Source organism: Equus asinus, chromosome 4, assembly GCF_041296235.1.
Source record: "Equus asinus isolate D_3611 breed Donkey chromosome 4, EquAss-T2T_v2, whole genome shotgun sequence".
In the NCBI taxonomy this organism is placed as follows: Eukaryota; Metazoa; Chordata; class Mammalia; order Perissodactyla; family Equidae; genus Equus; species Equus asinus.
In genome coordinates this window covers 27,222,371-27,235,040 of record NC_091793.1, presented here as the reverse complement: position 1 = coordinate 27,235,040, position 12,670 = coordinate 27,222,371, and the positions used below count along the sequence as shown (strand labels likewise).

Genomic DNA, 12,670 nt, shown 5'->3' with positions numbered 1-12,670 from the left:
CCATGTTAAGTGCTTGGAACAGTGCCTAGCACGTAGGAAAGACTACAAAGTGTTTGTTAAGTAAATAAAAATTCATGAATTCTGTATGTGCAATTCAAGCTGGCTTAATCAAAAAGGGATTTTTTTTTTGGCTCAGATTTGGAGATGAGTCTGGATCCAGGGCCTTGAATAACATTGTCAGGTCACTGACTCTCTCTCTCTCTCTCAGCTGTGTTTTCCTTTGCCTTGGCTTCATTCTTAGCAATCCTTCCCTGGATGAGAAAGAAAGATGGCCATCAGCAGCTGCAGGCATGCATCCCACCAGCTCAACAGCCCTGGGAGAACACATGTGTCTCTCACCTAAGAGTTTCAGCAAAAATCTCACAATGACTTCTCATTGGCCTGGTTTGGGTCCCAGTGTAATATTCCGATTTTAGAGCTGGTTATGTACCATCAGCTCCAGACACTATACAGACTGCAAGTTGAGGAGGGTCACCCCAGTGAAACGTCTAGATGCTGTTCCCCATAGCAGAAGGAATGAATGCCAGAGAAAACCAGCAGTGGTCTGCTGTACCACCCATCCTGGTCACCTTTCCTGAAGGTGCTCCCCAGGAGCGAGACTTCAGAAAGCCTAGGCCTTACTCATAATGTACACTTGCAAGTGCTTAGTGGCATTTTCAATGCAACACCTAAGTCTCTTTGAAAGAATGTACTGCCAGTCAAGAGCACGCTACTCAACATTCCCACTTGGCAGACCACAGCTAGGGCTTGGAGTAGCACTATATGCCTATGGAAGATTCTCCTGACTCCCCAACTGCAGGACACACTGTGAGTCAGGCTGGAGCTACCTGGTTTGTGTGCATGTTCTCGCAGGGCTGTAACCTGTGACTTGCCAAAACAAGGTGCCTGGCCGAGATTGTAAGCACTAACCTGGGCATGGACAGGAAAAATCTCAACAGTGCCATGGATTCCTGAACCCAGAACTTTAGCTATATTGGTGCTGCTCTCACATCCCTGACTACAAGGTACAGTCTCCCACCAGCATCACTAGCAGCATCTGGGAGCTTGTCACACCCCTGCTGCTCAAATTGAGGTCTGCAGGACTGGTAGCATTGGCTTCATCTGGGAGCTCATAGAAAATTCAGAATCTCAGCTCCTACCTGGAGACCTAATGGGTGAGAAGCTGCATTTTAACAAGCTCTCTGGGGGGGTCTGTATGCACATTAACACTTGAGAAGCACTACTGTCTTAGTTTTCTAGGACTACCTTACCTAAGTACCACGAACTGGATGGCTCAAAACAACAGAAATCTATTCCCTCACACGTCTGAGGCCTGGAATCCTGAAATCAAGGTGTCAGCAGGGTTGGTTTGCTCTGAGGGCTGAGGGACAATCTGTCCCATGCCTGTCTCCTAGCTTCTGGCGACTGACGGCAATCTTTGCCACTTTATGGCCTGTAGATGCATCATTGCCATCTGTGCGTCCACCACCATATAGCATTTTTCCTGTGTCTCCAGGTCCAAATTTCCCCTTTTCTTATAAGGACACCAGTTGTATGGGATTAAGGGCCCACCCTACTCCAGTATGATCTCATCTTAACTTAACAAATTACATTTGCAATGACCCTATTTCCAAAGAAGATCACATTTTGAGGTACCAGGCGTTAAGACTTCAACACATCTTTGTGAGGGGGAACACAACTCAACCGATAACAGCTGTCTTCAAAGCCTGCCATTCCCAAATGCTAGGAGACTGACTAGCTGATTAAGAAACGCTTGGAACAGTTTTCTAAGTTTACTTTTGTAAACAATTTTATAAATTCAGGAAGAAGATGGTATGTCTAGAATAGGCTTCGGATGTCTATTATTCCTAGGGGATTCTTGTTCAGACAGCACATCCAGCAGGATCCTCAGCTTTGCAGATGCCCCAGCCCCAGTGCAGGGCCACTGTGAGAGCAATCTGGGGAGGTTTTCCATCATGCTTCTCCCAGAAATCACCTGGGGAGTTTTAAAACTAATGATACCTAAGTCCTCCCATCAGAGATTTTAGTGTAATTGGTCTTTCATGTTTCCTGGGCATCAGGATTCTAAGGCACTTCCCAGGTGATTCTAGTCTGTAGCCAAATTTGAGGACTAATGGGATAGATGTTCTCATTTCTACATATTACAAAAGAAGACATAATCACAAATAATTCCCCAAGTGAACATACACAGATTCCTAAATATTACATTTTATGTTTTTTACAGTTCTTATTGGCAAAATAAGACTACTGTGAGAACTAATGAACATATATACCTAGCACCATTCTCAAAATCTCCCATGATGGTGGACTTGTTTATTTCTCCCTATAGTTTTGCCAATTTTTGAAGTATATTTTGAGGTATTTTTATTTGGTGCTTCTAAATTTAAAATAATCTTTTCTTGGTAAATGAATCCTTTATCATAATGGATTACTTTCTTTTCCCTAGTAATGCTTTTCACCTGCAAGCCTATTTTTCCCCCAATATATATACAGCTACACTGGCTAGTTTTCTTTTGCCCAGTAGTTACATTAGAGATATATATATTGGCATCTTTAACTTTCAACTTTCCATATTCTTGTTGTCAGATGAATCTCTTGAATAGAATATGGGTGGATTTTAAAAAATCTACTCTGACAGTCTTGCTGTAGATACTCTGTAAATTAGAGAATTTAGTCCATTTACATTTAATGTAATGATATCTATTGGTGACATAATAAATATTTAACAACTCGTAGGGTACTTTGTGGAGGTTGCAGTTCTCACAAGTAAGCATGAGAAGGCAACTCCAGGGGACTCATAGGCATTTACAGCCTTGAAGAGACAGGGGGAACCAGGCATTGGCTATCTGGAATTCTACCACTGCTTCCCAGGCTGTGTCTCTCCTAGACATGCCTAGACATCCTCTGACCATGGGAGGAACAAAGATATGGGATAGGGGACAGAATGGCGACCTGGAGGACAAAAGAGCAGTCCAATGACCATGCCTATCTATGGAGTGAGGGTGGCTGAAGGCATTCGGTGGGCTCAGAGCAGAGGCTACTTATTAACTTACATAGAAAAATTTCAATATTTTAATAGCCTGTACTACTATACAAGCCATTCAGAATGACATCAGCCCTGCTGATATATTTGCATTTAAATCTACCGTCTTTTGTGTTATTTATAACACCTGTTCTATGTTGGTTTTCCCCTCCTGTCTTGACTTCTTTTCTTATTTTTTCCCCTCTCTTATAGTTTTTAAGTACTACATTCTGTCTTTTGTTTTTAGTAATTACCCTAGAAATTACCTCACACATCTTTGACTTTTCAAAACCTGTTATTAATACATTTACTTTCCTCCCTGACAATACAAGGGCCTCGGAACACCTTAATTCCATTTACCCTCAACCCCCACTAACCTACTGTCATGTATTTTAATCCTCCATATATTTTTAAATCCATAAGACCTTATTACTATTATTGTTTTTTTGAAGACAATGTTTATGAACATTTACCACCTTCTTTGCTCTTCATGTCTTCTTGTAACTCTACGTTATTCTGGGATCGTTTTCTTTCTGCCTAAAGCACATACTTTACAATTTCTTTTAGTTAGGGTCTTCTCTTTGTAAATGAGAAGATATGCCTTCATTCATAAAAGACATTTCCCTGAGGATGGAATTATAGGTTGGCAATTATTTTCTTTCAGCACAATGAAGATGTCATTCTACTCCTGCTGTGTGGGAGATGCCAGTCAGTCTGTTACTATACAAGAGTAATCTGCCTTTTTTTCCTCTGGCTACTTTTAAGATGTTTTTCTTCATCTTTCTGCACTTAGACTATTGTGTCTTGGCATAGAATTCTTTTTATCGATCCCACTTGAAATTTATTGAGCTTCTGGTTTTGGTGATTTGGTGTCTTTCTGAAAGATTCTCGACCATCATGTCTGAAAATACTGTCTCTGCTCCATTCTCTTTTCCCTCTCTTTTGCAGACTCTGATTAAAGGAATGCTAGACCTTCCCATGAGATCTATCCATCTCTTCTACGCTTCCAATCTTTTTCTCTCTGTGCTTCAATTGGGGTAATTTCTTCAGCTCTACCTTTCACTTCATTAACACCTTTTCAAAAGTGTCTAATAGGCTGTTAAACACAACACATCTGATAATTTGGGTTACTATAATTTTCATTCCTAGAACCTATATTTGGTTTTTTAAAAAATTGGTTGTGTCAATTTTCTAGTTCCCTATTCCCTGAAGGTATTTTTAAACCTGATTTTTTTCAACTTAACATGTGTGATTTTTTCTGTTAAGAATCTGTGTGTGATAATTCCAGTATCTGATGTCTCTGAGGGTCTCTTGCTGTTGTCCATTGTTCCTGTTTCTTCTCATTCCTGGTGTCTGCACCTGGTTATCTTTGACTGTGTGCTAGCTATTGTACAAAAATGGTTTGAATAATTATTTGAAGCCTAGGATGAAAACGGCTTCTTCTACAGAGGAGTTGCTTTTACTTCTGGCATGTCTGGGAGCACCATCAACCAAGTCTAATGCTTGAGGTTCCCGGGAAGGCCACTCAAACTACGATTCAAGTTGAAATTACTAGTAAGGGCACATCTACTTTTAATTCACATTCACCTTGAAGGCGTTGTCCTTTAGGGTCTCAGCTTATTGTGGGGAGGGTCTACCATTACATTCCCCACTCTGAGTGGCCCTGGCTGTAGATTTATGTCTCCCTTACCCCTGCTAGGCTATCAAACCCAATTTTAAAATTTGCTGGACTTAGTAAATACTCAGAAAAAAAGGTAGCTTTTGTACTCATTGATCTCTCTGGGTTTCCATTTCCCCATCATTTTCTTCCTGGTAATTCCTTACTGTCATGCCAACTCTGTGAAGGCTTTGGAGATAATCATTATTTAAAGCCAGGTTTTAAGTTGTTTTCAGTGGAAGAGTTGGTCCAAATAATCTAGCCACCTTTATTAAAAATAGAAGCCACATAATGTTTTTTTTCATACACAGTAGGCACTCAGTAAATGATTTTATTTGGCTGAATTAGTTGAATTACCATAATTTCCCAAACATACTCCTCTTTTTTTTTTTTTTTTTTGGCCTGTCTGCATTTACAAAGACTGTTTCCTATTCTCAGAATGCACAGAATGCCCATATTCCACCCTTTGACAAGGCTCAGAACAAATGCCACATTCCTCTCAAAGTTCTTCCTGTTTTCTCTACTTCCTCAAATCTGAATCCTATTTCTTCCCCATCCAAACCCTCACAAGACCTAGTCTGTATCATTCTCTGGGTACTTAACTAGATAGACATATATTAATACAACTATTTTTCTCTCCTGTGGATTTATACTTTCTTGCCATTTCTGGGCTTCTGAAGAATTCCCTCACTTCCCCTCCAGCTCAGCATATATTATAAACAGATTTTCTGGGAAAATATTAAATCTAGTACTTTTAGGTTTGATGTCCTGGGATAGGATTCTCTGAACACATAGTCTGCCATATTGCTGGAAGCAGGACACAGCTCATTCTAATAAACCCCCACATTTGTGCATACTGTAGAATTCACAGGGTGCTTTCACATACAGCCTTCCACTTCAGTGTGGTTATCATCATGCTGCTGATGAGAATCAGAGGGCAAGAGAGACTAAAGAACATGCTGAATGGAGCCACAAAGCCAGAAATGGAACCCAACTCTTTTCTCTGCAAGCCTATGGCTCATTTGGGGATGCCACGGTTTCTTCCTCATATTATTGGTCCCCCTAGCCACTCCTATCGCAACAAGACCTGGAACTCCTGGGAAGAAGACAGTCTGTTTGTGGAAGTGCACGTAGTGGAGGAGTCAGGTTGTAGGCAGTAGATAGAGCGGTTGCTTATGCGAGGCATCCCATAAACACCTCTCAAATGAAGATTTTTCTGTATCTCCATCCTCCTTACCTCACCACCTTGGTCCCATTCCTCACGACTTGCATGTCCACCATACAGCCCCCAGTAACATAGGCAGCTAGGTTCAACTCTGAGAATTCAGCCTGAAGGAGAAAGCAAAACAAAAAAGGGTTCATCAAATACTAATGATGCTAATAACTGCTAACATTTATTGGATACTAACAGGTGCCAAATAAATGTTTATACCTCACCTGAAACTTAGGACGTTTGCAATATTATTTACTTCCCTTTTTGAAAGATGAGGAAGCTGAGGTGCAGAGATGCATGGTGACATGTCCAAGGTTACATAATTAATAAAAGGCAAAGTTGGATTAAAACCCACGTACCTCTGATTCTAGGACTCATGCTTTTAACCACTAGTAATTTCCACCTCCTTGACGACGGAAGACACGACTCTAACTCCAGGACTAAAAGAGGCCAAAAGCTGTTCAATATGGCATTTTCTCTAGACTTCTTCAGCTTCAGGCTCAGCAGTGGTATGGCATGACAGCTAAGTGATCACTCATCAGTGTTGACGGGCCCTTCTCAAGTTATCTGCCACCTGTTTCCTTTTTTGGTGGCGGCCCATCCCTTCACTCCACACATATGGTCACAATAGAAGCAGCATGTTGGTGCACTGAAATACTGGTCCCAGTTGATGGGGTTGGCCCCTGACCCAGGGTGGAGGAATATGATGCCCTTCCATTAGATTTGAAACTGCTGCATGATTCATACAGTGTCTTTCTAGGGAGTTGTGTCTATAATACATAAACCTGGGTGCGATTGGGGACCATGTTTTCTGCCATCTGGATTGGGGAAGCACAAAAAACCGGGGGCGGGGGGGCGGGGGGAGAGATAGGGAGAGAGGGAGAGAGAGAGGAATGTCACCGTCACAAAGAGAGGGGCAGAGGCAAGAGATGAGAATTGCTCTTGATGTTTATGGGCCAGCTACAATCCTACCCTTGGAATTTATGAGATACTTTCGCATTCTCATAAGTTCATCTTTTAGTTTTCTTATTTGTTTAAGCTATATTTAGTGAATTTCTGTGGCTTGCGACCAGAGTCCTGTGGAATACACACATCCCTTCTACCAGTTGCATGCTTCCCTGGGGATGGCGATTTGATGATGTAACCATCTGCATGGGTTTCCTAGGGCTGCAAGAACAAAGTACCACCAGCAGGTGGCTTAAACAGCAGAAATTTCTTTTCTCGGCTCTGGAAGCTAGAAGTCCAAAACCAAGATGTCAACAGGGTTGGTTCCTTCTGAGGGCTGTGAGGGAAGAATCTGTTCCAGGCCTCTTTCCTTGGCTTGTAGATGGCCTTCTCCCTCTGTGTCATCACGTTGTTTTTCCTCTCTGTGTGTCTCCTTATCCAAAGTTCCTCCTTTTATAAGGACACCAGTCCTACTGGATCAGGGCCCACCCTAATGACCTCACTTCAATTTGATTACCCCTGTACAGAGCCTATCTCCAAATAATGTCACATTCTGAGGTCCCAGGGGTTAGGACCTCAACATATGAATTTTGGGGAGACACAATTCAACCTGTAACCCCATCTTAGAAAGCATATAGGACAAAACTGTGCCTTATATGCAACAGAGGTCAAAAGCTATTTCTCTTACTTAATGAATACAAAATAACTGCTCACATATATAAAACACTCACCGTGTGCCAGATACCATCCTAAGCATTTTACACATATGAGCTCATTTCATCCTCACACTCATCCCGATGAAAATACCGAGGCACAGAGAGAGATTAAATAACTTGCACCATGTCACACAGTAAGTAGCAGAGCCAGGACTTAAACCCAGGCAGGCTGGCTCCAGCCTGTACTTTTAACTGCTGCCCCCATTGCCCCCACTGTTTAGCTAAATAAGGCACTGGATGGATTACAACTGGGAATTTTATGGACTTAAAAATAACCCATTTAAAGAGAAAAACAAGCTTACATTGAAGGAGAACATCACTTCATGGTGATTGAAATATATCGCCTTGGAAACATTTACCAGGAATGATGACCGATGACCTAGCCATCTCCCTAGATGGCACCAAAGCAAACCCAGAGTGCTTATGTTTCTTGCTCTAATTAATAACCTCATTATGCTGTGGCCAGGTGAAAGGCAAAGAGCCCTGTTAATGAGTCCAGGTTAGTAAACAGTGGTAACGACCTAGTTATTAATTCTAATGCCTTAAAAACTCAGTCTCATCATGTTTAAGATACTTCATTGGCGAGATTACAGAGAAAAATTAGCAAGAAAAGTTGTTGCTTGTGTGTGTGGAGAAAAAGAAGTTACAAGAGAGTTGCAACACAGCATAGCTGAGCACCAAATATATGAAGAAAGGGAGTGAATCAGAATCTTGGATGGTAGACACTCTGACTCAAAGCTGGCAAAGACCCAGGAGCTGTCTTGCTGCCCAAATGGAAAGAGAAATACCTGGAGAGAAGACACAGTCGGGCTTAGATATACAAGCTGGAAGTTCATCTTGTTCAGATCTGGGTGTCTAGAGTTATTCCTAGTCACGGTTTATGAGTAATTACAGGAGGTAAATGCCTGGGTTGTAGGGGAGAAAGCCTCTGCTGGATTAAGCACAGAGAGCTGGGATAGCAAAGAAGGGGCATTCTTCCGTATTTAACTTTCTAAAAACTTCAACAACCATGGAAATGAACAGAGAAGCATCCAAGCTCCTTCTTCAAGATAGCATCATGACCCTCCTGGGAGAATCTTAAGGAGCAGCCAATTTTGAAGAGCCTCAGAGCTCTCATAGACACTGTAGTGGGTTGAATTGACACCCCCGCCCCACCACCAAATATCCCCATCCTAACCCCTCATACCTGTAAATGGGACCTTTTGTGGAAGTAGGGTCTTGGCAGATGTAACTAAGGATCTCAAGATGAATCCATCCTGGATTAGGGTAGCTCCTAAATCCAGTACAAGTCCTTATAAAAGAAGAGAAGAAGAGACAGAGAGATACGGGAAAGAAGGCTATCTGAAGATGGAGGCAGAGATTGGAGTTCCACCGTCAAAAGCCAAGGAACACCAGGAAGCCGGGAGCGGCAAGGACAGATATTCCCTCGGAGCCTTCGGGGGGACTGCAGCCCTGCCAACACCTTAATTCCAGATTTCTGGCCTCCAGAACTGTGAGAGAATAAATTTCTGTTGTTTTAAGTCACTAAGTTTGTGGTAATTTGTTATGACAGTCCTAGGAAACTAATACAATAATTTGGGGAATTGGATACGATTTCAGTATTGCATGCAAAGGCATCAGGGTTCGAAGAAGGTCAATGTGGTTAGCCAAGCCTGCTTTATCCACTTCACCAAACATAAACATCTGCATATAAATACACACATACCCCCTCTCCCGCACACAGACACAGTTACACACAAAGTAATACATTGTCTATGCACCTATACTGTAAAACACTATCCTCAAAGTCACTGAAACTTTGTGCAGATGTTAACCTTTTGACCTCAAAAACATTTTGGTCGCAACTGTTTTTGACGTGCTATCTGCATAAATACTACACATTAGGCATTATGGTATGGATAAAGGAATATTCAGAGAGACTGCATTCAAAAGTAAGCTGCTCAATACACTAAGCTGATGAGTTTGGTCAAGTGAGCAGCTGCTTTGAATCTCAGTTTTGACATATCTAAAACGGAGACAATAATATCGACAATACCTATCTCTAAAAGTTTTGGTAAAGATTCAAGATAATGTACATGAAACGCTAGCAACAGGAGTGAGACATGGAAAGAAGACCTCTGTAAACAGTTGCTATTATTATTTTCAAATATTTCATTGTCTTGGTGACGATACACCAAATGTTCCAAAAATGGTGTAACCAGAAAAAGAGCAACACCTTCAAGTATTTATAACATAAACATTTTTTTAAATATTGAGGTATAAAATATAGAGTAAGGACTTCTGCTTATGGCCACAATGAAGTAACAGGGACTATATTTACACTCTCATCTTTAACAACTAGAAAACCAGACCAAATACATTAAGTAATAGTTTTCAGACATTGGACAACAAGCATTGCAGGACTATGACCTCTGTAAAAAGGAAACAGACAAAATTACGCCTATGATTACCCTAGCTTACCGCCCGGAGGCAGTTTCCAGGCAGTGGAGAAGTGTGGAAGAATGCCAACAGAGCTCGGCAGCTTCAATGAGCTGAGGAGTTAGAAATTAGAGTTCAAGGAGGTCAAGGTGGCTAGAATTTGCAGGACAGAGTATAGGAAAACACATTGCACAGAAAAAGACCACCAGGGAGATCTGCAAGTCTCTGGCTGAGGACTGATCGGAGCACGCATGAGAGTAACCTACTCAAGGCCAAGGAAAGAGACATCACAAAGGAGTAGACTCAACAATCTCCAGAACTCACACAGGGCCGGGAATAGTTTATGTTCTCACTAGGCAGAGTGTAATGATTTTATAAGATGAGTAGGGTCCTCAAAATTTAGTAGTGGGACTCAGTTAGCTCAGGACTACAGCATGGTCTGGATCCAGGGTGACAAAGTTGTCCTAGTTTGCTTAGAGTTTCCCAGTCTTAAAACTGGAAGCCCTGCTTCCCAGAAGTCCCCTCAGTTCTACTTTTTAAGTAGAAGTCTCATGTCCTGGCAACCTCCTTAGTCCCAAGCAGACTAGGATAATTAATCATTCTATCCTAAGAAAAGCTTCAAAACATGCCCTGAAGGGAGCAAGCTTGTTTAAAGTAACTTGACTGCATCCCCAAACAAAGTACAACACTATTTAAAGAAATATAACAAAATCCAGCACATGATACATAAAATCTGCAATGTAAAATTTATGGCACTTGACCATAAATTACCAGGCATGCAAGGATGCATGAAAATATGACCCATAATAAGGAGAAATCAATCCAGAAGAACAGATCCAGAAATGAGGGATGATGGGAAGAGCAAAAGTGAAAGTTAAAACAACTACTATAAATATGTTCCACTTTCTCAAGAATGTAGAGGAAAAAACATTAACATGACGAGAAGTGGAAAATTTAAAAATGAAAAAATAGAACTTCTAGAGATAAAAATATAAAATCTTAAATGGAAAATGCACTGTATTAGATTAAAAGCAGATTAGACACTACAGAAGAGAATACTGGTGAACTTAAAGAGAAAGCAATACAAACTATACAAAATGACAGCCATGGAGCCGGCCCAGTGGCACAGCAGTTAAGCGCACATGTTCTGCTTTGGCAGCCCGGGGTTCAGATCCTGGGTGTGGACATGGCAACACTTGGCAGGCCATGCTGTGGTAGGCGTCCCACATATAAAGTAGAGGAAGATGGGCATGGATGTTAGCTCAGGGCCAGTCTTCCTCAGCAAAAAGAGGAGGATTGGCAGCTGATGTTAGCTCAGTGCTAATCTTCCTCAAAAAAAAAAAAAATAGAAAAAAATGAAGGCCAGGAACAAAAGCAATGAAAAAATAAAGAGCCTCACTGAGTTATGAGATAATATCAAGCAGTCTAATTGTGTAACTGAAGTCCCAGGAGCAGAAGAGGGAAGAACATAAAGAAATTTTTAAAGAAAAATGGCCAAAATTTTTCCAAATTTGATGAAAAATATAAGCCCACAGACCCAAGATATTCATGAATCCCAAGTAGAAGAAACATAAAGAAAATCATACTACAGCATATGATAATCAACTTACTAAAAACCAGTGATGAAGAGGAAAAAGCTTCAAAGTGGCCAGAGGGGGAAAATATACTTTATATAAAGAGGAACAAAGATAAGAAGGACAGCCAACTTCTTGTCAGAAAACAGCAAACTAGAAGACAGTAGAACAACTTTAAAATACTGCAAGAAAAAATTTTGTCAACCTAGAACTTTACATCCAGCAAAGTTATCTTTTGAAAACGAAGGCACACTAAAGACTTCTTCAGGCCAACAAAAGTTGAGAAAACTTATTGCAAGTCTGAACAATGTTAAAGGAAGTTCTTCAGGCAGAAGAAAAATAATACCAGGTGGAAAGCTGTATTGGCACAAAATGAAGAATTTTGCATATGGTAAATATAAAACATAGTTTTTTTTTCAGTTTTAAAATCTGTGTAAAAGACAATTAAGTATTTAAAGCAAAACAGTAGCACTGTATTATGGGAGTTTATGACACATGTGGAAGTAAACTCTATAACAAGAAAACAAAAGATGGGAATGGGAAACGGAAATACACTGTTAAGGTTCTTACACTGCATGTGAAAGGATATAATATTATTTAGACATAGATGTTGATATATTAAAGACATATCTTGTCAACTTTAGAAGAATGCCTCAAAGAAAGAGGGAAAGCTAAAATAAACGCAGTCAAGTTCATAAATATGAAGTTGACAGCTCGATGATTTTTAATTGACTTACACTTATATAATCAATATCCAGATCAAGATATGGAACATTTCCAGCATCCCTGAATGCTCCATCATCCTCATTATAGCGGATATCAATTCTCACACCATGATGCTATCAGTTTAACGTCTTCCATTTCCATAGCTTAGTTTTGCTTGTTCTTGAACTTCATATAAATGGAATATCACAGTATGTTCTCTTTGGTATTTGCCTTCTTTCACTCATCTTACATAAAGACACACTGTGAGATTCATCCGTGCTGTTGTGGTTTTTATTTTTATGTAGTGTTTCATTGTCTGGGTATGAAAATAATATATTTATCCATTTGGCTGATGATGGACACTTGGACTAATTCTAGTCATTGGCTATTAAGAAAAAAGTTGTGTACATTCTTGCACAT

At 40.6% G+C, this 12,670-nt stretch overlaps 1 protein-coding gene across 1 annotated transcript in view; it reads right to left on the bottom strand.

The window, feature by feature from the left end:
• Positions 1-12,670, bottom strand: part of SYN3 (synapsin III) — a 453,497-nt gene that overhangs the window by 356,901 nt on the left and 83,926 nt on the right. The window contains exon 4 of the mRNA XM_044780998.2: positions 5,917-6,008. Coding sequence (XP_044636933.1) covers positions 5,917-6,008 — 92 coding nt within the window. The remainder of the gene's footprint in view (positions 1-5,916; positions 6,009-12,670) is intronic.